Raw genomic sequence first — 23860 nt, forward strand, 5'->3', positions numbered from 1 at the left:
ACAATTTATACCATGCAGGTCTATTTTATGTACAATTTATACCATGCAGGTCACAATTTTTAATTTTTACCCCCTTTTGAAAAAAATCATCATCTTATGTGCTCAAAACAATTTAAATTATTTATAAATTCTAGAGCATAGAATCTATTTAGAATTCAGTATTAGATCCCAGACATACAGTTGGGAGGATCACTTCAGCCCAGGGATTCAAGACCAGCCTGGGCAACATAGTGAGATCCCATCTCTACAAAAAAATGAAAAACAGAATTAGCAGGGCATGCATGGTGGTGTATGCCTGTAGTCCCAGCTACTTGAGAGGCTGAGATGAGAGGATCACTTGAATGTAGGAGGTTGAGAGTGCAGTGAGCTGAGATCCCACCACTGCACTCCAGTCTGGGTGACAGAGTGAGACCCTGTCTCGAGAAAAAAAAAATTGTAATAACAATAATAAAATAAACACTTTGCTATAAATCACTATGCTTTGGGGAGATGCTTTTCAAGATTCAGAAAGAGTAGTAAAATTTTAGGCAATAATAGATTTTAGGCAATTGTTTCTCAGAATCTATTTGCTTACAGATGCACTTTAGGTAAGTGTGCCAATGTTTATTTCCTGTTTATTGCATTCTTTTTCTTGTTAATTTCAGAAACTTGGAGGCTCAGACCCTGGTTTAATGTGTCCTTCTCTTACTCCTGAGTTGCAAGCAGTAATAAAAGAGGGTGGTTCGTGTACAGTACTCGATCAGCCTATTCCACTAGATAGGTTGGTAGTCAAAAGTATTGAACCACTCCATGTGTCAGGTATGTGTCTGTTTCCATTATTCAGCTCATCTGTTTGCCATCGCAGAGTTTTATGTTGGCCTTTCTTGGTAGCAGGACATAAATCCAATTTAAGTCTTCATAAAAACAAGACTGTGTTCCTATGTGTCTATATATCTTTCACTCTATGAATTAGTTACGGTGTCCAGTGCTTGAGTGATAGCTCTGTTACTTGCTAGTTTTATGACCTTAGACAAGGCACTTCAGTTTTCTAAGCCTTGGCAAAATAGGGATAATAATATCTATTTCAGTGAGTTTCTATGAAAATTAAATAACAAATGTGATGCATTCAATAAATGATAGTTGCTACTAATATTGTTACCTACAGTATCATCATTAATACTATTGCTATTATTAAAACACTGAGAAACCATTACCAGATTGCAAGAGTAAGATATTTTATTATACTCTATTAAAATAATTATGCCAGATATATATATATTCATATATATACACACACATATACATATGCATGTATCTACATGACACATGCATCAGAAATATATATCATTTTTAATCTTTTATTCAAGTATTTCTTGAGTATCTCCTGAGAGCCAAGAACTCAGCAGGCCCTGCAGATACAAAGATGAATAAGGAACAGCCGTTGGCCTTGGGGAGCTCTTAGAATAATGAAAGATCAGTAAATCCTCTGTCAGAAAAGCCCTGGGACTCTGAGTTACTCAAGGACATTTCAGTCTACTCAGGGCTTGAGTGGGCGGCAGTGTTCAGGAGGAAGCAGACACCACTCTGCCTTGGCTAGAGGCTCCTAGACCAGCTGAGGCCAGGCAGGTGGGGACTGACTTCCTGTACCCATGGGAGGGGCTGGAAAAGAGAAAGCGCTCACCATCCCCCTCAATTCCCACTCCAGCAGCCAAGCCCAGAGCTTCAGTGATGAGCATAGGACTGACTCATACATAATAGAGAAACCTTAAAGAGTGAATGAATGAATATACAAACAACAGTAGCAAATACTTACATAGTTATGCTATATAACTAAGTTATATATTTAAATGCCAGCCGGGTGCAGTGGCTCATACCTATAATCCCAGTACTTTGGGAGGCCAAGACGGTAGGATTGCTTGAGGCCAGGAGTTCGAGACCAGCCTGTGCAACATAGTGAGACCCAGTCTCTTATTAAAAAAAGAAAAAAATAGGCTGCGTGTGGTGGCTCACGCCTGTAATCCCAGCACCTTGGGAGGCCAAACTGGGCAGATCACCTGAGGTTGGGCATTTGAGACCAGCCTGACCAACATGGAGAAACCCTGTGTCTACTAAAAGTACAAAATTAGCCAGGTGTGGTGGTGCACACCTGTGATCCCAGCTACTCGGGAGGCTGAGGCAAGAGAATCACTTCAACCCAGGAGGCAGAGGTTGTGGTGAGCCAAGATCAAGCCATTGCACTTCAGCCTAGGCAACAAGAGTGAAACTCCATCTCAAAAAAAAAAAAAAAAAAAAAAAAATAGTGAAGTACAGCAGCACACACATGTATTCCCAGCTACTCAGGAGGCTAAGGCTGGAGGATGGCTTGAGCGCAGGAGTTCAAGGTTGCAGTGAGCTGTGATTGCTACTGCACTCCAGCCTGGGTGACAGAATGAGACCCTGTCTCTAAAAATAAAAATAAATAAATTGTAAAAATTTTAATGCCTTACATATTAACCCATGAATTAATATAATCTCTCTCCAAGAGCAGAAGGGAAGCCTGTATCCAGAAAGATAGCTTCTGCCTCCTGTATCCATTCTTTCTATTTTCAGTAAGATTTGATGAAAGGTAACAGGGCAGACCTTAAAGCCTCTTGTATTTGACTTGACTGGGACCAAAATCTATGTAGATTTCTGCCAAGCCAGACAGTGGTTCAGGAGCAAGCCACAAAAGGGGTATGTCAAGGTTGCAAAACCTTTGCTTGGTGAGTGTGCTCACTTTCAGTGTGAGCCTCTTACCTGCCCAAGGGATGGCAGAGGAATATAGATAAAACAAAACTTCAGTATGTGGTGGCTAGAAATCACTTCTGTTCTGTAATTTGTTTAGTTTACTTTTTCATGGGGAAAAATATCATAGTAGAGGGCGTCCTATGCTAGGAATTTCTTCTCGTGCTACAGTGGCTATAGTTATAGATTACTATAGATTGGCTATGTTTATAGTTAGAGATTGTGGCCTGACACATAGACTTGAGTAAAGGAAGGTGCCAGAACACCCATGAGGAAGAGGAAGCAGCTCGGCTGAGGGTTCAGTGTAGTCACAACCTGCCAACTTGAAGACTTGAACTTTATGGGAAATCTGACATCACTGGATTACCTTGAAAGATGCATGTTTTTTCTCCTCTATTTCTTTTTTTTTTTTTTTAATTAAAAAATCTTTTTAAAAACATTATGCTTCTGGGAACAGGCGCAGTGGCTCACACCTGTAATCCCAGTACTTTGGTAGGCCGAGGCAGGCCCAACACTTGAGGTCAGGAGTTCAAGACCAGCCTGGCCAACATGGTGAAAAAATACAAAAAAATTAGCCAGGCATGCTGGCACACACCTGTAATTCCAGCTACTTGGGAGACAAAGGCATGAGAATCACTTAAACCCAGAAGGCAGAGGTTGCAGTGAGCCAAGGTCACACGACTGCACTCTAGCCTGGGTGATGGAGTGAGACTGTCTCAAAAAGCAAAACCAAAAACAACTATGCTTCCACCGTTTTATTTTCTGATTTTAATTACCGTCTCTTGTTCCTTTTAAAAATATTTTTCTCATTCTTTGGGCCTATTAACTTGACTAATTAGATACAGTACATGAGGCAGAGTAGCTATAGAGTAGGAAAAAGTAAATGAGGACAAGAGAGAGATTGAGCTCTGGAGTGAAAGACCTAATTCCAAATCCTGGCTATATCATTTATAAGCTCTGTGACCTTGGAAAGATTAATTTGTTTCCTATTTACAAGTAGGAATTAGCTGACCTATCTCATAGGGTTGCTATGTAGAGAAAAAACATAGTATGGTGCCCAGTACATAGAAAATGCTTTTAAAATGGTGTCAATTATTGTATTAGAATGTCAGTGAAAAAAGAGCTATTCCTGCCTATATATGATACTCTCTCCAAATTGTATTTCACAGGCCTAGCTTAGCAGGTCCTTTCATTTATAAAGTCCCTTGTACCTATACTACAAACCAAATGGAGCAAGGATGCCTGGAGTAACTTAGAAGTACAGTTACAGTTTTTGAGGAAAATGAATTCCAAAAACCAGCCAAGAATAACAACCTGGTCTTTAAAGCCTCACCTTGCTACAGGGAATTTATAAGGCAAAGAATTATAGAGTAAAACAAACACAGCCAGCTTTTTTTTTTTTTTTTTTCCCCAGAAAGTCATTTTAATAGGTTTAAGTCCTCTCACTGAAGAGAAGCTGGACAGAATTTTATGGCCTCTCCTTAACAGACTTTATTTGTTGTAGCAGAATTTTAACAGACTTTATTTGTTGTAGTAGAATTTAGGAATTAGGATGTTTAGATTGTTATGAGTATAATCTGTGATACTGGGGTAGTTCTTGCAGTTAAGTAAATAAGTATTGACCGGGCATGGTGGCTCACACCTGTAATCTCAGCACTTTGGGAGGCCGAGGCAGGTGAATCACCTGAGGTCAGGAGTTCAAGACCAATCTGTCCAACATGGCGAAACCCCGTCTCTGCTAAAAATACACAAAATTAGCTGGGCATGGTAGTGGGTGCCTGTAATCCCAGCTACTTGGAGGCTGAGGCAGGAGAATTTCTTGAACCCGGGAGGCGGAGCTTGCAGTGAGCTGAGATCGCGCCACTGCACTCCAGCCTGGGTGATAGAGCAAGACTCTATCCCCCCCGACCAAAAAAAAAAAAAAAAAAAAGAAAAAGAAAGAAAGAAAGAAAATAAGTATTTTATTCACTTGGATTCTGAAAGAAGCCCAACCCTCCTCAGATAAGCCTGAGTTAAACTAACTCCAACAAATACAAATAGTGACAGCAGACAAGCATCAGCTTAATGATCAGCAAGAATATGTCACTTGCTCATTTTTTCTCTTCTCTGAAGTACTTGATATGGCCAGGAGACAGCCCTGGCCTGTTTTTGTTTGTTTGTTTGTTTCTAAACACTGACTATAGAAAGAATGTACAGGGCCGGGCGCCAGTGGCTCATGCCTGTAATCCCAGCACTTTGGGATGACGAGGTGGGCAGTTCACGAGGTTAGGAGTTCGAGACCAGCCTGGCCAACATAGTGAAACCTCGTCTCTACTAAAAACATAAAAAAATTAGCCAGGCGTGGTGGCGGGCACCTGTAATCCCAGCTACTCAGGAGGCTGAGGCAGGAGAACTGCGTGAACCTGGGAGGCGGAGGTTGCAGTGAGCCGAGACCCCGCCAGTGCACTCCAGCCCCGGCGACAATGCAAGACTTTGTCTCAAGAAAAAAAGAAAAGAAAAAAAGAATGTATAAGCTTCAGAACTGTGTTGTATTAATAATTCAAAGAAGAGACTTTCATTTTAAAAGAGCTCCTGCTATATTAAAAAAAGAAATCTGCTCTCCCACTATCTCCTTTTCTTTGAGACCAGCTAGAAAATGACAGAACAGGCTCTCTTTTGCAAACACAGAAACCATGCCAACGTCTGTTTTTGTTTTGTTTTAAATTTCACCCAGTTTGGTGGATGCTGGATTTTATTTGAGTGGTTTTTGGCTTTTCTTGGCCTGAAGTATTCAGGTGGTTTTGTATTTTTGCCACGTCTTAATTTGTTATAAACCGTGGTTGGATGTGACTTCCCTTTAAACACAAAAATAAAAATTTTTAAAGGAGTTGTGAGGAAGAAAAAAGAAAATATTATATTGTTTTGTATATTTTTATTTATATTTTCACACACACAAAAATCTACCTCATATGCTTAGCTTGTTCTATGAGGAGGGGCCCATTTCCCATTACTTAAGCCATAGTTGCATTTCATCAAGTATCAGAAGTCATGAGCTAAAGAAGAAAGGGTTTTTATAGTAGAGTGGGCTTTATTTGGACATAGTAGTGGAGTCTTGGCATTGAAACAAAATTAAAAAAAATTTATAACCTACATAAACCTCCCACCTTCATTAAAACAAAAATAAGCCAAATAGAAAACAAACCCCAGGTTCTTGTACTAAGAAATTTTTTGGATTTCATATGAAATGATTTGGCTTTTTGTCTTTGTAATATCTTTTTCTAGTCTTTGGGCTGAGAAATGCTTTTCTTATACAACACGAAAACAGATATCGACAGTGTATAGCAGCATTCTTATTACAAGCCCAAACGGAAAACATCAAAGTATGTATTTTAATGTTGTGGGTCTTTGATTCTTCAGAGTTTACATAAGCTCACCCCCAGCCTCTTAAGTAACAGTGAATGGAAAGTTTTGTATATTTCTCTCAACCACTTGGGAAGGGCAGATTTGGGAGGACGGGAGGGATACATCTAGTCCATATAATGCTCAAAAGCCTCAGTATTTACAATTTCCTCACACTTGCAGGGTTGAGGAACAATTTCCTCACGCTTGCAGAGTTCTCCTCCTGGAGAAGCTCAAGAGCTGCCTGAGTTCTGCAGTTTCTGTAGGAAATGGGGGAAGAATTGATTTGGATTGCATGATAAACTTTCAAGACGCTCCAATCAATTTCCTAAGTGCATATAATAGGATATTAGCTTAAGGAGGGCCTGGTGCAATAACCATCTGTGTCAAGTCAGCTTGTCAACCTTTGAAAAACTGCCATTGTTTTTACAGCTATGGAGTTGAAAGAGCAGTTGCTTGACTCTGGTTTCTCTATCTTAGAAGTTTCTATTTTTGAATTTCCCCTGGTAGGCTTTCATCATAGCCACAATGTGGCCAGACAATAAATGCAATATTCAATTTCCTGGGTCACTGCCCTCTGTCTCTTTCAAATTATACTACAGGTTGAGAACTTGTTTCCACAGAGAATGGATATTCCAGCAATGCCATGTTCAAACTACATGTATTCTCAGTACTCATTTTTCTAATGAGTTATCATTGACTATTGTTTGATTACTCATAACTGTTATCCAATGTGCATACCATACTCATTTAGCCCATCTGCATTTTCCTGTATGATTAGAAGTATTTATATTAGATGTAAGAAAGAAAATATGCAAATGTTTCATTAGTCTTCAGTTTTAAAGAGCTGGTCAATAAATATAGCAGAAAATATTAGCCCAAATATGTGAGAAATTGTCAGCTTAACATTCTAATCTCTATTTATGTATTTTTCTCTTTTTTCAACAGAAAACATGGATGGCACAAATAACAACTGCAATTTCTTGCTTTACCAAGAGTCAGGAAACCAAGAAAATATCTTTATTCACATTGCCCGCTGAATCCTCTGAAATTTAGGGACCGAAAATAAGTAGCATGCCTTTTTAGAAGATTAGGGTTTAAGTTATTATTTCATTCAAACTTTTGTAACACTTAGCTAGTGATAAGCTAGAAGGAAATTTGCATTTTAAAGAAGTTCCAGAATTTGAAAATTTGAGCTAGGAAAATCCTCAGTATAGAGGAGTAATGACTGCAACAAGTTTGAACTCTGAGGAATTTCTTGACAGATACATACCGACATCCAGATTACCTTCTAATGCTTCCGTCAAGCTTGTAAGAGGTGTGAGTGAAGAAAGGTGCTAATTTGTAAAGGGTGAATGATCAGATAAATGGAGTATCAGAAGGAAAACAATGTTCACTGCTTGTGTCCAATATGAACTCCAGCATCTTACTTTGTGTGTATCTATAAAATAATGAAACCAATTTTCCTTCATGGCTTGTCAATCAGTCTTAACTGCTTTATAGTCCTGCCTCAAACACAATGATAGTTCTTTAGATACAAAGCTTGATTGTTCTTTTAATATACAAAGCGATAAATAAGTACATTTTAATAGCAGTTTTAAAATTCCTATTCTCAAACTCCTCTCAGGTATACTTTACAGTACTCTAATGTGGAAGTAGAAAACCCCAAAGACTAAATTCCATTACTTTAAGATAGTGGGGGGAAAAAAATCTGGCTTTCACCAGTTAATCCTTTTGCATGGCTTTTCTTGGCCTGTTGTGAAGTGTAGATTTTCATAGACATAGTAAGGTATCTGTCTCTTTATTTTTTGAAGAATGATGGTGTTTGCCATAAAAATACTTTCTGGTTTTGATTGGTGTGTGTGTGTGTGTTAGCACAGTACAGTCACTTAATTTTATTTACAGTCAGGACTTCAAATTTCTTCAGAATTTTTATCATGAAAGGCAGTTGGAATAATTATTATATTATGACAGGACATATACTATTAACTACATTCAAGGAACTAGTTCTTAGGGTCAGATTATTGCATCAAATGGAAGTCCACAAACTTCCACTTCAGGCTCGTACCTTTTGCAATTTGCAAAGTGAAAGTAGTAAATTTATCAAATTTGGTTGCAAGGCAACTGAAAGCCCTAGCTGATTTTGTTAAGCTAAAGAATGGGATAGAGAGGATAATATTTGGGCAAGTCATGTGCACAGTAATTCCTTGAGGAAGGTGAAATTTCACCATGCAAACAAAGCAGTAAAGACAAGTGCAGCAGAAAGGCTTTTGTACAAGGCAAGCACTATTAAAATGGAGACTAATAATCTCTTTATAATAATGTCAGACATTTAATAGAAGAAAAAAATAAAAGGACAATCTAGAGGACAGTAACTATTGTTAATAGCTAAGAATAAATGAGGTGGGGGGAAGGCAAAGGGGAGAATAGACTTCAAGTGAATTTCTAGAGATGGCATCTGGATGGGACTAAAAGCAGTTATGTCCAGGAGAAGACAATATAGATTATGCAAGAGAGGATTTTATAAAGAAATTTCTGGCTGAAAAAAATTTTTAAATTAACAATCGTCTTGCAAATTTTTTAGATATAAACCAACCTCAGAGGTGAGCAGTGGACTAAGACGAGGTGACTTCTCAAACTCCTGTAGTCCCATGAATCCAGCAACCACAGGCTGACTTACATGTATAAACGTAGTTGTCTCCCTCTGAATCTCATTAAAGGGAGAGACAGACTGACTAAATCAACAAAATATGTAAAACAGCTCAAGAATACACTGCACATAAACTGGAATTCTATAAAGCTCACAAAATACATGTCTAATATACAATATATTAGATGCTTGAGGATATGCACATTAAACTCTTCAGAGGGTTTAGAATGAAGCACATTCAAATGAAGGGATCGTGGGGGTCAGAACAAAAACCATTCTAGAACCGTGGCACCCAGGAAGAAAAACAATGGCACATTGGGCCTTCCAAAAAGTATCTTTGGGGACAGGAAGGAGAAAAAATAAATAAATAAAATTTTTAAGTATCTTTATGAAATAAGGGATTAATTACATATTTTTTATTTTTGTTTTTAGTTTTGTTAATTCTCTACAATATTAAATGGAATGTCTAAAACAAAATGGCATTAATTTCTCGAGATCAGGAATTTAATTACTATTCTAAATTGAACAACATTAAAACACCACTGTCTATATCCAAGTGCAAAGTCCTAATATTCTGTAAATAAATTAATGCAAAATGGTTAATATAGTGTTCTCTCTTCTGTTAGACAAAACAATTTATAGTCACAGAATACAACTAGTTTAGAAAGAAATGTTTTTTAATATAATATTTAAACATATTAAAAAAAAAACAAAAGCAACAATTCAATAAGGATCCTTCCATTGTTCTTTATACAGATTTAAATGCTGTCGTGTACTTTATCAGTTACATTTATAATTAATAACCTCCCAATCACTGAGTTTAGAAATTGCAGTATTTACTGAGCTAACCTTTCTCACAAAATAAGGCACAACTACATGATCACAAGTAGTAAACACAGTACAAATAATGAACCCAAAAACTAAATGAGAAAATGTTCATGCAAAAGTATCTACAGAAGTTATGAATATATGATCCAGTTCAAGGAATTACAGAATGTCATATACACAACTGCATTGTGTTACAATAAATTTATTACTTCTACACAGAAAGAACTTAGTGACTTCTAATTCTATTTTATACAATTTTACATCAATTTAGTAAGTTTATGCACAATATTCACATCTGCAACAATAACAAATTGATCATTAAAATTTGGGCTAAGGGCAATTAAGACACGATAATGTGTGGCACATGATAATTACAGAATACCATTCATCAAGCTCATGTCTAGGAATACTATAATGGTGGCACATTTAAATTTTATGGATCAAATCATCCATGGTTTTACAGCCAAAGTGCATTTTTTAAAAAAAAACTCCTATAGTCAAACAGGTCATGAATATCAAAATATAAAATCATAATTTGCTCTCTACTTAAAAGCTAAACATTTTTATGCAAATGTAAGGTTAAAAAAAAGTGGCTTTAAAGTTCCCAAAACTATATAAAATAATCATAAAGACTTTTTAAGAGAGATGGGAAAATAACAAATTTGGCAGTTACTATTTAACATTACTGTCAGGAAACTATTAAAGTAGATAATTCCACATTAAGAGGTAGTTGAACAAAATGTTATTTATACACTGCATTGAGGTTTTTGTGTTTGTTTCCCTCATTTTTTCTTCAAAGGAACAAATCATATACCAGCAGCTTTGTCTTCTATTAAAAAAAAGTCTGTAGGTATAGTTTATTGTACACTAACCCAGCAAGACTTAATTTTAACTCACATTCTGTGCCGGGGTTTGGAATTTACTAACATTATGCCAATGTGCTTTTCATTAAAGCCAAGAGCAGTACATGCCAGCTCTAACTCACTGACAAAATAATAGTACCAGCAAACATGTAAAATGTACAGCCAATAAGGACTTCAAAGATGACTTTTTAATTAAAAGGAAAAAAATTAAAATTTTTGTTTTCAAAACACATTAAACTGGGGAGAGTTCATAGCAAAAAATGTTGGGTTTCATTTATATTATCAGTATAGTAGTCTATGGTAGGTAAATTACTTGGGACTTATGAAATGAAATGAGTTAGATAAAAATGAGAAAATCATTCAAACACCTATATATGGTTACTTGTCTTACAATTTTTTTGTGAATATGTTGGGGGTTAAGGGGAGACAGACAGAAGGCCTGGAGGGTGTCCAATTAGGAGACAAAGTGAACAAATATTCAAACCCAGATTTCTCATGGAATTTTATTATCTCAAAAAAAAAAAAAAAGTGGTGCTGTGAACATCTGTGTTTTTCCAGCACACTTATTAAGTTATTTATATGTAAAATTATAGAATTAAAACTATTTGGAAGGATTTGTAAGTATATAAAACTACATAAATAGTTCAGTTTATATTATCCAACTATTATTTTTAATAAAGAGCCACGGTATTTCTTCATTATATATGCTCAAGGATATATGTTTATCCTAGTCCAGGAACTTAATTGATGTTCTTAATAGCTAATGACAACAGGGTTTACTTAAAAATTTTTTTAAATAATTAAACAAATACGTAGTGATCTCTTTCAGTTTACATACATTGTAAGTATAGCATAAATATAATTTCATTTCAGAATATTTGAAAGCAAATGTATATTATAAACTAGTATAAATGAAATATTAACTACTGTTATAAAATGATTGCACTGAATGAATGTATAACTACATTTCTTCTCTAGAAAGATTAATAAACCAATATTAATAACTTCTCTCTTGAGATGTTTTACAATTTTCCAAATTAATAAGACTATGCTAAATTAAAGTTCGATACCATTGTTCAGAATACAAATAAGCTAATTCTTAATTATCCTTACGGTGCTTAGCCATGTTGTTTCAGTTTTTATTGTAACTCTGGGATTCCTAAATATATTTGTTTTTGGTGACACTCTATTTCTAGGTGTTAGTTACTTAAAGGGAATTTCACAACAGTAAAACTGGGAACAGTTGATATGGAACACCAAATTCAGAACCATTTTAAGTCAATTTTACAACTTTTAAAAATTCTTCCCAATAGGGAATAAGAATAGAAAGTAAAATATTTAATGTCTTCTTACCATTTTATATTTTGTTTTCACCAATAAGACCACAGCAATATTAGTTACTAGCTTTAAGATGCAAAATTATAAAACAAATACATGAAGCTGACCTATGCTTGAAAAGGTTAAACCAAATAAAGGAAAAAATCAGATCTATGTAAAAAGCAAACTCAGGTTCCTGAAGATGCTAGAGAGACAAAATAAGGGTATGATATGCAGGCTGATCTCAAAAGACTTCCCACTTACAAGAAACTGAGAATAAGAACATTATATAATGTTTATTATTCATCCTCCAACTGAGGGCTAGGGTAAGAAGCTTTCTAAGATTCTAAATGGACAATATGTGGGAGTTTAAGAAAGAGACAGAAAAAGACAAAAAGAAAAATTAACCCTATTCTTTGAAATACAACCCCAGATAACCATAAGTAAGCAAATTGATTTTACACAGGTTTTTATAAAATTCACCCAAGAAAATTTAATTAATATTGTTAAAACAAAAACCATTTTTGAATTCATGGTTACTACATATTTTAAGATAAACTGTATTGAGAACACCCAAGTAGTAAATTCATAACATAACAATGCAACTGAGCTATGAACCTACATATAAGAGAAAAAGGTAGAGGAAATGTTACAGTTCTGTGCATAACTTCACAAAGAGAATATTTAATATAATTAATGTGCTATTGTGCAACAAAAACAGCAACAAGTGATAATATCATCCATGTACATTTTTGTACATTAAATTTAGGAGAAAGAAGTAAGCTATGGAATTGCATTCTTCATTTGTGAATAATGAAATTATATTAAAAAAATACATTGCTATTTTCTGTCCAAAGTTTATTTACATTTCATTGGCTAATTCTAAACTTGGCATGAAAGCTATTCCAGGGGCTAAATGGGAAAAAAGTAATGAAAGATGATAAGGCCAAGTCTCACAAAAATAGAAGAGTTTTACTTGATATCCATAACATTCCAAAATATACTAATTCCTATTTGGTCTAGTATTGCAACCAATGTCCAAACCAAATAGTAGTCCAAGACCTCTATTAAGTACATTTATTAAAAATCTAATGTTAGTGTAATATTACTCTGAAGTTGTGATAACCCATTATCCTTGCAAGTCATTGAAACATGCATCACACACACGAACAGGCTTCTTGGAAGAAGGAGTTAAGGCATTTTTGGCTGAACATTCAGCACAGAAGATATTTCCACACTGTCGGCAGTGATGCTGTAAATGACAAAATTTAAACAATTTTAAGAATAAAAACTATACCAAAAGTATTATGAAACTACATGAATACCACCAACTACATTGTGAAGGTACATTAGCATTAGAAATATTTAATGATATAATGTTTCAATATGTTAACTTAATCTCTTTGTTATAATTAAATTGAATGTTTCCTATTTATCAAACACTATGCTAAACATTTTATATAGAATTTATCACGGAACTCTCAAAAGAACCAGAGGAGGCATTTAAAAAGTGTTTATAAAGTATCTCTATCCAATGAAAACCTATTCCTAATTCCCAAATGTTTCAGGCACTAATGTCTCCAATAGAAATATAAACTGAAGTCATAACACAATGGTAGTATTTAGAATATATTTTAAAAATATCTCTGCTTTTTCTTCCTTTAAAGAACTCAATGATTACTAAAACATGAGTTTAACGTTGGCGCACTGGTTCAGAAAATGATTGTCCCAGACAGCAACTAAGTTGGAAGACTGAATTTAAAAGTAAAATTCAAACACATATACTAACCAGAAGCTAGACTGCATGAAGTTTAGTTATTCTATGTTGTTGTTAAAGTTTACTGATAAACAGAAAATTATTCGATCAAATGAAGGACTATTTTGATGGTTAAAACATTATCAGTGAGAAATGAAATCCAGAAACAGTTATATGAACAAAAGTATTTACCCGTCTCACTGTTACTGAAAAGCCTTTCCCACAGGCCATACAGTTTTGTACTTCATTGTCTTCGGCCCACTTTCTATTCAACGCTTGTGTATGTTTGATCTGTTTTTCAAAAAAGTATCAATATATTTATTATACTACTCAACATTTTAAAGAATGCTAGATTATTTCTAACTTGCTGCCAGAGTTCTATGAAATTTTGACAATATGACCCATGAAATAAAATTTTTAAAAATCAGAAATACACTGGTCAGCTTCTATTGTCAAAAGTAGCTATATTCATAAATCTGAAAGACCAAATAAAATTCATGGAATTTTATTCCTGAAACATCTTGCTAACTTTTGCTGATTTCCAATTCATTCTAAACATAATCATGAATCTTTCCTGGTAACTCTGAGCATATACTCAGATCACTTCTTTAAAACATACTGACTCATATATTCTTTGGTATTCTTGAATTTTGTAGTTCTTTCCGTATACTAACAATTCATGAATGACATGGCTTCCTAATGAATCTCTGAGGTCTCTGAAACAAGTTCTTTACTTTTATATTTAAGTATCCATAAAACCTACAATACTGCTAAACAGACAGTAGCTATTTGAAAGTATTTATAAAACATGAGATTTTTTTAAAAGTTAAAAATATGCTTTTCACTAATAAGTCAATTCTAGACTAAAAAACTGCCTCATATCAATAGTTGACTGACCTGAAGTGATTGGTTTTCTCTGCCCAGCTCCTGCACTGCTGCAGTTGTATTATCCAGCTTTCTTTGCAATTCTAATACTTTGGTTTGAAGCTTTTCTATTTCACCTTCTCCTTTAAGACATCTGGAATAGATTGCAAAGAGGTAATTTTTTAGAAAACCATTAAAGACCCTTCTAGGGTATAGATAATGGACTACTTTAGTAATTTAAAATATATAATACATTAATTTTGACTATCTGATTGTTTTACAGGTTAATTTTTAAATTAATATTTATAACTTAAATACCTATAGAGGCTTATGCACTTTTCTCAAGATTCTTCTATTTTTAAAAACTATGGAATATGACAATCTTTTTATCACTTACAATGGAAATAAACTTAATTTTACTAGGTATCAATCACCTTTCCAGTAGTGCTCTCCTTTCATCTTGATTATTCTGAACCGTTGCTTCTAATACTGCAATTTCACCCCGTAAGTCATCCGTTTGTTTCTCGAGCTCAACAACTCTCCGTTGACTAGATTGCCACTCCTTCTTCACAGTGCCTAAGTTTTCATTTAATGCTGTAATCTGCATGGTAAGTTTAGCCTCATTTTCTTCATGCTTCTTCATTCCTACTTCCTTTTCTTTTATTTCAGAATGCTGATAAAAAGGAAAAGTGGGGGGAAAATCTATTACAAAAGTAGTGCAAAATAAATGTGATTTATTAAATTTAAAATATTGGCAATATAAATACTATTGCTTCTTTGGGAATGGAGGCAGGAGAACATATTTCATTACACATTAATAAAACTGATTCCACAAGCATCTATGTAATACGAATTGGCTCAAAGGTCAAAATGCTGAAATGATGGATAGTGACCATCATGATGGTGAGCTACAGTGACACAATATGAGATCTTTTTCTCCACCAGAGCAGGAAAGACACATATGGTTAGGGATAGCAAGGTGCCCTAGAGACAAAGCTGAAATTTCCTTATTCCTCCCAATTCCATATGCTTTCTTTTCTCTATCAGTCTGCCAAAAACCATTATGAAACCTTCAAATGACTGTTTGAAGTTAAAATTGAAACTCTTCAACTAAAACATTCAATGGCCAAGTTATCTGGGCATATTTGGACTTAATTCAACAGAGGAAAGCCAGATGCTTCCCATCTGGCATGTGCAACTTAGGAAAGGAAAAGCAGACTTTGTTCATCATAATTTCAAACTCAAGTTTCCGCTCCCCCTTATCAACATTCGCTTTGACCCAACAAATGGGTTTCACATGACTAGCATTCACACCATTTACCAGATCTACATAGTTGTGCGGTTATTTGGTTTCTGACACTAAAAAAAAAAAAAAAAAGTTTTTAAAATTTTATTTCATTTCAGTGTTCACTTATATAAACAGAAATATGGTTACAGGGTAAAATATTTCCAACCACATGTCAGCTATTTAAACAAATAAGATCTCCTTTCTTAATCAAAAACTAAAATGTTAGGAAAGCATTTTAATCAGATCTCATAAGTAGAATAGTCCTCTCACTGGATTGATTTAAAGCTCTACTGCAAAACATACTTCCCCTGATTAACTCACTGACCAACTTAGCTTCTTTCTCAATAAATTCTTTCTTCAGTTCCTCTTCTTCCTTTTTCACCTGGTCTTTTAGTATCTGCTGATTTCTCTTCTCCTGCTCAACAGCTGCCTTCAGGGAGTCTGCTTTTCCTTGAAGTTCTAATTTCTGCTGAATTAGAAGCTGTTTAGCATCCTTAAGATTTGTTATCTCCTGTTGAAAAAGTAGGGCCAAAAATAAATCATCCTTCATAGTAAATATTTCAAAATGTAGCTAAAATTTATGCAATTTATTACAATAGATTGAATATAGGTTTTACCCACTTACGAAATTCTTAAAAGTTCAGTATTTTAAACAATTGGTTAAAAAGGTGCAAGATTATATGTCCTGCTCAACAATCATTTAAATCCAGGTGACAAAAAATGTACACGTTTTGATTATGTGGAGAAAGAAAACAAACTGTACTCTCTATTTTGCCTTTCCTCACTTAACGTTTACTGATCATCATTTAGTTATCACACATTGAGTTAGGTTCTGGGGACATAATATAAAGATGAATTATACACATTCCCTGATTTAAGGAAGTCGCATTCTAGAGGACAGAGGAACATAAAGGGATAATTAATTAAAAACCAAAATGATAACTATGCTGACAGACACAAAGGGCATTATGAGTGCTCTCAAGAATCTAACCTTTTTTTAAGAAATTAGTATTTTACAAAGCAAATAATAAACAATTAGTTTTCTTCAATGGGTACCCTGTTTATAACAGGTAAAATGTTAAAAATAACAGATTATGAAAGGACTTTAGGAAGAAAAATAATTGAATAAATAATCCCTTTAAATCTTACTTCTAAACTCTTTCATATTTTGAAATTTACTACCCGTGAGCATAATTTTCTAAATCAATACATCTCTTGATTATCATTTCATTGAGATCAAAACTCTTAGGGTTACTTTGCTTCATGTGGTAATGTGAAAACAAATGTAACAATTTCAGTATGTGTACAGGTATTATGCAATACAAAAGCACTCTGGCAAGAGTATTTGTCAGAAACAACAGAACAATTTGCCTAGCACACAGCAAGTTCTCAATAAATAAATAAATATGTATTTGTATATATATTTCTTTAAAGAACAATATAACACAGAAGGCAGGAAAAATGATTATCTTAACATACCTTTATGCTTTCTTGTTTGTGGGACTTGAGTTCTTCATTTAGTTTAGTGATTTCTTTTTCTTGTCTACATTTAATTTCTTCTATCTCTGCCAATTTAGACTTTTCATTTACTAGTTCTTTTTCTTTCAGTGACTGTAGAAAAATGATATATTTTAAAATAATTTTAAAGCAAATGCTTAAATGAAAATGGGTGTAATAAAAATGACTGCTACTATTGATGACACTGGCTCCTGCCCCTTTCTACCTAACTTGGGCAAATTACTTACCCTTTCTTGGTTCTTGCGTGTTTCCTTATTTATACAGTGTGAACAATAATAATAAGATAATTGTAAACATTAGTTATAGTTAATATTGTGAGATAAAGAGTACCTGGTCAGAGTAATGATGTTGTAAAATTTAGCCAAAACTACCATTCTTACTCTTATAACTCCTATTTTATTACTATCACTATCTTTATATAAGGTATCTAGTTAGGAGCACTACATATTATCTCAGTTAATCTCTAGTATATGTAGATTTTTAAATCTCCATTTTCTAGGTGAGGAAACAAAGGTTTATGAGACATGAAATAATCTATCAGAGGTAGAGCCAAAAACAAAGCAAGTCTGTCTGATGTAAAGCTCTCACAACTAAACTCCTATAAACAACAGTTCTTTTTCTTTTTGAAACAGGGTCTCATTCTATCACCCAGGCTGGAGTGCAGTGGTAAGACGATGGCTCACTCACTGCAGCCTTGATCTCCCAGGCTCAAGCTATCCTCCCACCTCAGTCTCCCAAGTAGGTGGGACTACAGGTGTGCACCACCATGCCCGGCTAATTTTTTTTTTTTTAATAGAGACAAGGTCTCACTATGTTGCCCAGGCTGATCTTGAACTCCTGGGCTCAAGCACTCCTTCCTCCTTGGCCTCTGGGAGTGCTGGGATAACAGGCATGAGCCATCAAACCTGGCCTTATGAACAATAGTTCTGTCAGAATTCTCTAAACCTGAAGCACAAATCATGAATTTCATTCCAGCTTCACCATCACCACACCCACAAAACATTTTTAAATTAAATTTCAGGAACTGAACCACTCAGAATATACCAAGAATTTTAGGGATTATACACTGCAGAGTAATATCCTGTCAGCTAATAGGAATGTATGATTTCAACTATAAAACAAAAAATAAACTCTTCCCTAGGATCTGAATTTTTCTTTCATATAGAATTTAAAGTGATTTTTAAAATGTACTGGTCATCTATTAATAAATGAATGCTTTCAACTTTGTAACTTAATAAACTCCTTAGACACTCTGGTTCTTAATTTTAAGAATCCTTAACACACTTAAGAATTATTTCTAGATCTTTTATTATCTCATTCACGCGTCTAAAGGATAACGTTATATGAGAAATAGTTGAGGAACTATATTATCTTTCCTGAAATAACCAAGGATCTATGGTGTGAAAAATTGATTTGTTTGTAAAACTAAAAAGGGCAGTAAGAAAAAAGGGTAGAAATAACAAGGAGGCCATTAAGAAGTACTTCCTAGCATTAAAATCCCAATGATCAAAAGTGTCAGAAACTAGAGGTCCCTCTGAGAAAGCTGTTGAAAATAAGGATGATGCCTGTACTGAATAAGAGGATTGACTGGATGATCTCTAAGACAATTGTAACTCTAAGATTGTAGATTTAGGTCAGAAACATGCAATACCTTTTCTTTCTGAATGTCTTGTAGTGCTTTACATCGCTCCTGCAATTGCTGTTCTTTCTTTGCTGAATCCTGCTCCAATGTAGCCTTGGCAGTCTTCAGTTCTTGAATCAATTTATTTTGATTTCCAATTTGATTTCTGTTTGAAATCAAGTCCTCCTGTGCTAGAGAAAGCTTTTCTTCTATGGACTTACAAAAACAATTTTCCCAAATTATTATATGCCATGTTTTTAGTAAATTCAACAGAAACATAAGTTAATATAAACATTGTAGAAAGCAATATACTAAAAAAAATAGCATATTATACCCATCAGTAAGACCAGGTAAAAGAGAAAGAATTCTAAAATATTAACTCTCTTGCTTATAGAAAACATTTATAATATAAAATATTTAGTAAAATGGAAGCAATTCCAAAGCCTCTAAAAATAATCTATTTACTAATAAATATTTAAAGTATTTGCTGAATGTTGATCACATCTTCAATACTGGCTAGTTGATATGAAAGAATACCAAGTAAGTAGGGACCATATCAGATACACTCAGAGAACATATATATGGTTAAAGTCATAAGGCAATGTGAAAGAAAACAATTTTAAAAGAGATATAATTAAATGCTTCATTATGCATACATACACATTTGGTAGGTTCCATGATGTCCCTTGACATGCTAAAAATAGTAATAAATAGTATGGTGTTACGACATAGTGGTTTTTGTCCAGGGTTCCTGAATCAAAACTCCCATGTCCTTTGTTACAGTTCTTTGCTACAATGTTGGGTAAGTTAGGTCTCAGGAAACAGAATCTCCTCTCTTGTCCTCCTTCCACTGGTCCCTAGGCAGGCCTCTAATCTTCTTCCCCACCCCACTTTCTGATTGTGGGTCTTAAGACTCCTCCCTGAGAGGGTCCTGCCTCATACCCTGGGTGAAAGAATGCTTCCATAAAAATCCAAGAGGACTGGGTTTGGGGAACTTCTAGATAGCTGAACATACGGAGGTTCCTGGAGGGTGGCGTGCCCCTTCCCCCATATCGCCCTACACATCTCTTCATCTGAATTCTCTGTAATATCCTTTATAATAAATCAGTAAATGTAAATAAGTTTTCCCTGAATTCTGTGAGCTGTTCCAGCAAACTAACTGAACCCAAAGAGGGTGTCATGAAAACCCCAACTTGAAACCAGCTGGTTGGTCAGAAGTTCTGGAAGCCTGGATTTATGATTGATGTTTGGAGTTGTAGGGAGCAGTCTTGGGGATTGAGCCCTCAATCTGTGGGATTTGACACTATCTCTAGAGAAATAGTGTTGGAATTGAATTGGAAGATGCCCAGTTGGTGTCTGCTTCTTGGTGTGTGTATGGGAAAATCCCCCTATGTTTGGTCACAGAAGTCTTCTGTGTGATAATTGTTGCGGTGTGAGAGTAGAGGAAAAACACAATTTGAGAGAGTTTTTCCTGAAACAAATAGGAAGGATTATTTTGTCACAGAATAAAAATAACTACTTCACAGCTGACAACCTGATCAAGTCAATGAAAAGAGAAAATTCAGCCAAACATCTGAGGCTGTATCCTGAGAAGGCACACTATTCTCTTCTCATCTATATCGTAGAAGCAGTGATTGTCATTTAACATCGTCCATAGTTGTTTACTGTTTTAAAGCCCAAGTATTTTGAAAAGAAGAAGCTGGGAAAAGGGGAAGTTTTTTCACTCATTACACTTCATTTGGGGATAAATATGGTAACAGGTAGGTAATGGGTATGGTAAGAACCTTGCCACTCTCAGCTGCTACTGCGAAGAATCAGCAGGGTAAGAGATCCAATTGATCTCTTCCATCAGATCTGGAAAAAGCTGATCTTTCTTAATCTAGAGGTACAGTTCCTTTGAAAAGGAGGCAGAAAACGTAATTTAGGAAAGGATCCCTGCTGAGTAGGCTTGTATACAACAAGTATTCTGTTAAAAAAAATGAAATAAACAAAGATCTTATTTATGAGGATTCTTAAGCTTCCTGAAAAAGAAAGTTTACTTCTTACCAGTAACCCAGTTATACCTTTCTGATATAAATTAAATCTTAATTTTCAATGACTGCCAGTAGAACACTAAACCCCTTGAGGCTTTTTTCAGGAAAGAATTAACGTCAGCTAGTTCTTTACTAATCAGGCAGCTAACCATTAATTGAGAACACTGCTAAGACAGAACAGGAGGGTACAAGCTGGTCTCTGTCTTAAGGGAGTTGAGTACATCGCCCGAAAAGCAGAACAGGCATGTAAAATGGAAGCTATGCAGGGCAGGAGGGTATACGCTATGTGCCAAATGCACAGAAAACCAGTGTGAGACGCTGTGGAGTGGGGTTTACAGAAAGCTCTATACAACATGTGGGAACTGACCTCTGGGTCACAAAGGGTGAGAGTGATTTCACATAAAAAAGGAGAAAAGTTGACAAAGTCCAGTTCAAACAGTCTACAACAACTATAATTAGTTAATAGAGATCCTGATCTAATGTTTAAAAATACCAAGGCTTGTTAGAGCCTGGAAAGCACCCCTAACCTCTAACCACAAGATTTCCAAAAAGCCCATGGTTTAAATAACAGCCTATAAAATTGTAAACTCACTAAACCCAGTGACTTATTTTTTAAAGTCAAGCTCAAAATTTGGACTGCTCCATGAAATCTTTTCTGAAGATGCCAAGACATACTGTTTTCCCCTGCCTCTGAGCTTTCATCTGTCATTCAATGACATAGATGAACATTTATACTGTCATGCATTTTATATGTTCTTTTCGTCTTTCTTATTGCAAATTATAATAATATTGCATATTATTTCATCTGCTCAGCATCTCTTCCCTCAGAGAACCCCATCTTCCATTCCATGGTTTTGTTGGGACTATCTTTCACCCATCTACTCCTCTTGAATAGGCAAATCCCTAAATGGATCAAATACCAACCTTGACCCTGATTATGCCAATCACATTATAGTACCCCAGTAAACAAATGATTTCTGCAGTGTTCTATGGTAGCTATTGTTTTTGTCTATTCAGCAAGTTTTCCCATTCTTTCTTAAAAAAAAAAAACACACACACACACACACACCCTTCATATTTTTAGTTGTTTTTACTTGATTTCTGATGCAATGATATAGAGAGAGTACTAGGCTAAGAAGATTTACATTTAATTCTAAATCTATTATCCTAGAATTTTCACTTCACTCAGCGTGTAAATTTTACAGCTAAATTCTACCCCTACCTTTCCTGGACAACACAGAGTAGTGCACAGCATAACCAATCTGAAATATCCAGTCAACAAACTTAAGTACTTCATAAGTAATCCAGCAGATGGGGCTAAAGGCATAGATCAGGCCAGGCTACCTTTCACTTTACTGATGTCTAGAATGGACACTGTTAGCCCATGCTGTGCACTGCCAACCCACGGTAGATAGCGTTGACATAGGTGGGTGTCACGTTACAAGGCTCTGAATCTCTCCTCTTCTCTCTCTTATATACAAGACCATACAACATCACTGAAGCAAAAGAAAAATAATAACTGATGGCCATCTCTTATCTAAGTCTATAAATATCTGAACTTCCCTAGGAATTTACCATTAAAAAAAAAAATTAGCTTCCTAAGTAGTTCATACACTTCTCATTTTAAAAGCATTTATATAACATTTAACAATCTTTTGTATAAAAAATTCTAGTGAAATGATGAAAGAATGGCAGACTTTGAATCAGAACTAAGATTTAACCATGGTTCTGTTATTGTATAGCAGTAGTCCTATCTTCTCTGCAAAAGGAAGCACTGGGCCTGCTTTCTTTGACAAAAGAAAGCTTTGGAATAGAGGATCTATCCAAGGTCCCTTAATAAGTTGTAAAACTCTATGGCAGCCTTGTCCCTCAGCTTTCTCTTTTTGCCCATATTTACATTTGAGTTACTCTTTCATGTATGAAATTATTAGTACACAACATAGCTTTCAAGCATAATAAAAATCGCTGGCTTAATGCAAGAATATCAATCAAATCAATTAACATTGATGATTTAATGTTTGTTCCTGTTACTAGCTTATGCTTTGGGTAAATGACATCCATATGGAAAGAGTGTGATTTCTATAAGACTCTTCCAATCAATCATTAAGTTTCATCTCTTCCATCACCTAAATATCCTTCAAATTCATGCTCTTTTCTCCAACCTTGCTATTACCAGCCCACACCACCATCATCTTGCGCTTAGACTACTGCAAAGTCTCCTTTCTGGTCTTCACATTCAGCCATGTTTCTCATTCCTCAATCTGTAGTGAGTCATTTGCCTAAAATACAAATGTAAGTAACTCCCTTTAGTGGTTCCTCACTGTTTTTAGGCTAAGCCCAAACTCTTCCACAAAGCTTCCTTGACTTTCAATACTTTCAATAGTGTTGTAAGGACAAATAATAATAATTTAACACTACCTAAATCTTGTGTGGTATTTTTTCTTAATAACAACTATTGCTAATTTTTACCTCCAGATAGATAGATACATAGATACATAGATACATAGATAGATATACAGATATTCTACTGGCACTGTGAAAATTATTTTACCCAATTTCCTATCTCTTTGTCAAATCCTTGCAGCCAGGTATGGGTTCAGCCCTTTTGTTTCTTCTCTCTCTCCCATTAATCTCCTCTATTTCATCCTCTTTCACGTTCGTTCTAATCAGCTTATACCTCGACTATTAGAATTTATGGAGAAAGAAAGTAACCTCTCAACTCATCTCTCCACCACTAGTCTATCCCAGGTCCAATCCAAGCTGTCTGCAAGCCACTACTAGGTTATTTTCTAAAGTACTATTTTCTTCATTTTACTCCTCTATTTAGACTTTTCACTTTTTCCCCTCAAATATAAAATCCAATCATCTTTGCTAGGCATCTAAGATACTTCACAATTTAGATTCAACCTTTTAAACCTTAATTCTAAACATAAACTAGTATGCCAGCAAGGCAATTATGCTAACTATGTGCTTGCTTTACTCATTCTTACTACAGCACTTTT

The 23860-nt window shown here is 35.0% G+C and overlaps 2 protein-coding genes across 12 annotated transcripts in view; one reads left to right on the top strand and one right to left on the bottom strand.

Moving 5' to 3' along the window:
• The window catches only part of PLEKHG7 (pleckstrin homology and RhoGEF domain containing G7), a 105365-nt gene extending 98142 nt beyond the window's left edge, over positions 1-7223 (top strand). For all 9 annotated transcript variants that reach the window (XM_021922760.2, XM_021922762.2, XM_021922763.2 and 6 more), the window contains 3 exons: positions 645-798; positions 6004-6101; positions 7069-7223. In XM_021922760.2, the coding sequence (XP_021778452.2) occupies positions 645-798; positions 6004-6101; positions 7069-7176 (360 nt within the window). In that variant the 3' untranslated portion in view covers positions 7177-7223. The remainder of the gene's footprint in view (positions 1-644; positions 799-6003; positions 6102-7068) is intronic.
• A 2203-nt stretch (positions 7224-9426) lies between these two features.
• Positions 9427-23860, bottom strand: part of EEA1 (early endosome antigen 1) — a 165201-nt gene continuing 150767 nt past the window's right edge. For all 3 annotated transcript variants that reach the window (XM_021922756.2, XM_021922755.2, XM_021922754.2), the window contains 7 exons: positions 18856-19041; positions 17166-17297; positions 16012-16197; positions 14833-15071; positions 14432-14552; positions 13727-13825; positions 9427-13030 (listed from right to left, as the gene is read on the bottom strand). In XM_021922756.2, coding sequence (XP_021778448.1) covers positions 12908-13030; positions 13727-13825; positions 14432-14552; positions 14833-15071; positions 16012-16197; positions 17166-17297; positions 18856-19041 — 1086 coding nt within the window. In that variant the 3' untranslated portion in view covers positions 9427-12907. The remainder of the gene's footprint in view (positions 13031-13726; positions 13826-14431; positions 14553-14832; positions 15072-16011; positions 16198-17165; positions 17298-18855; positions 19042-23860) is intronic.

The sequence above is a fragment of the Papio anubis genome, chromosome 9 (assembly GCF_008728515.1).
Source record: "Papio anubis isolate 15944 chromosome 9, Panubis1.0, whole genome shotgun sequence".
NCBI lineage: Eukaryota > Metazoa > Chordata > Mammalia > Primates > Cercopithecidae > Papio > Papio anubis.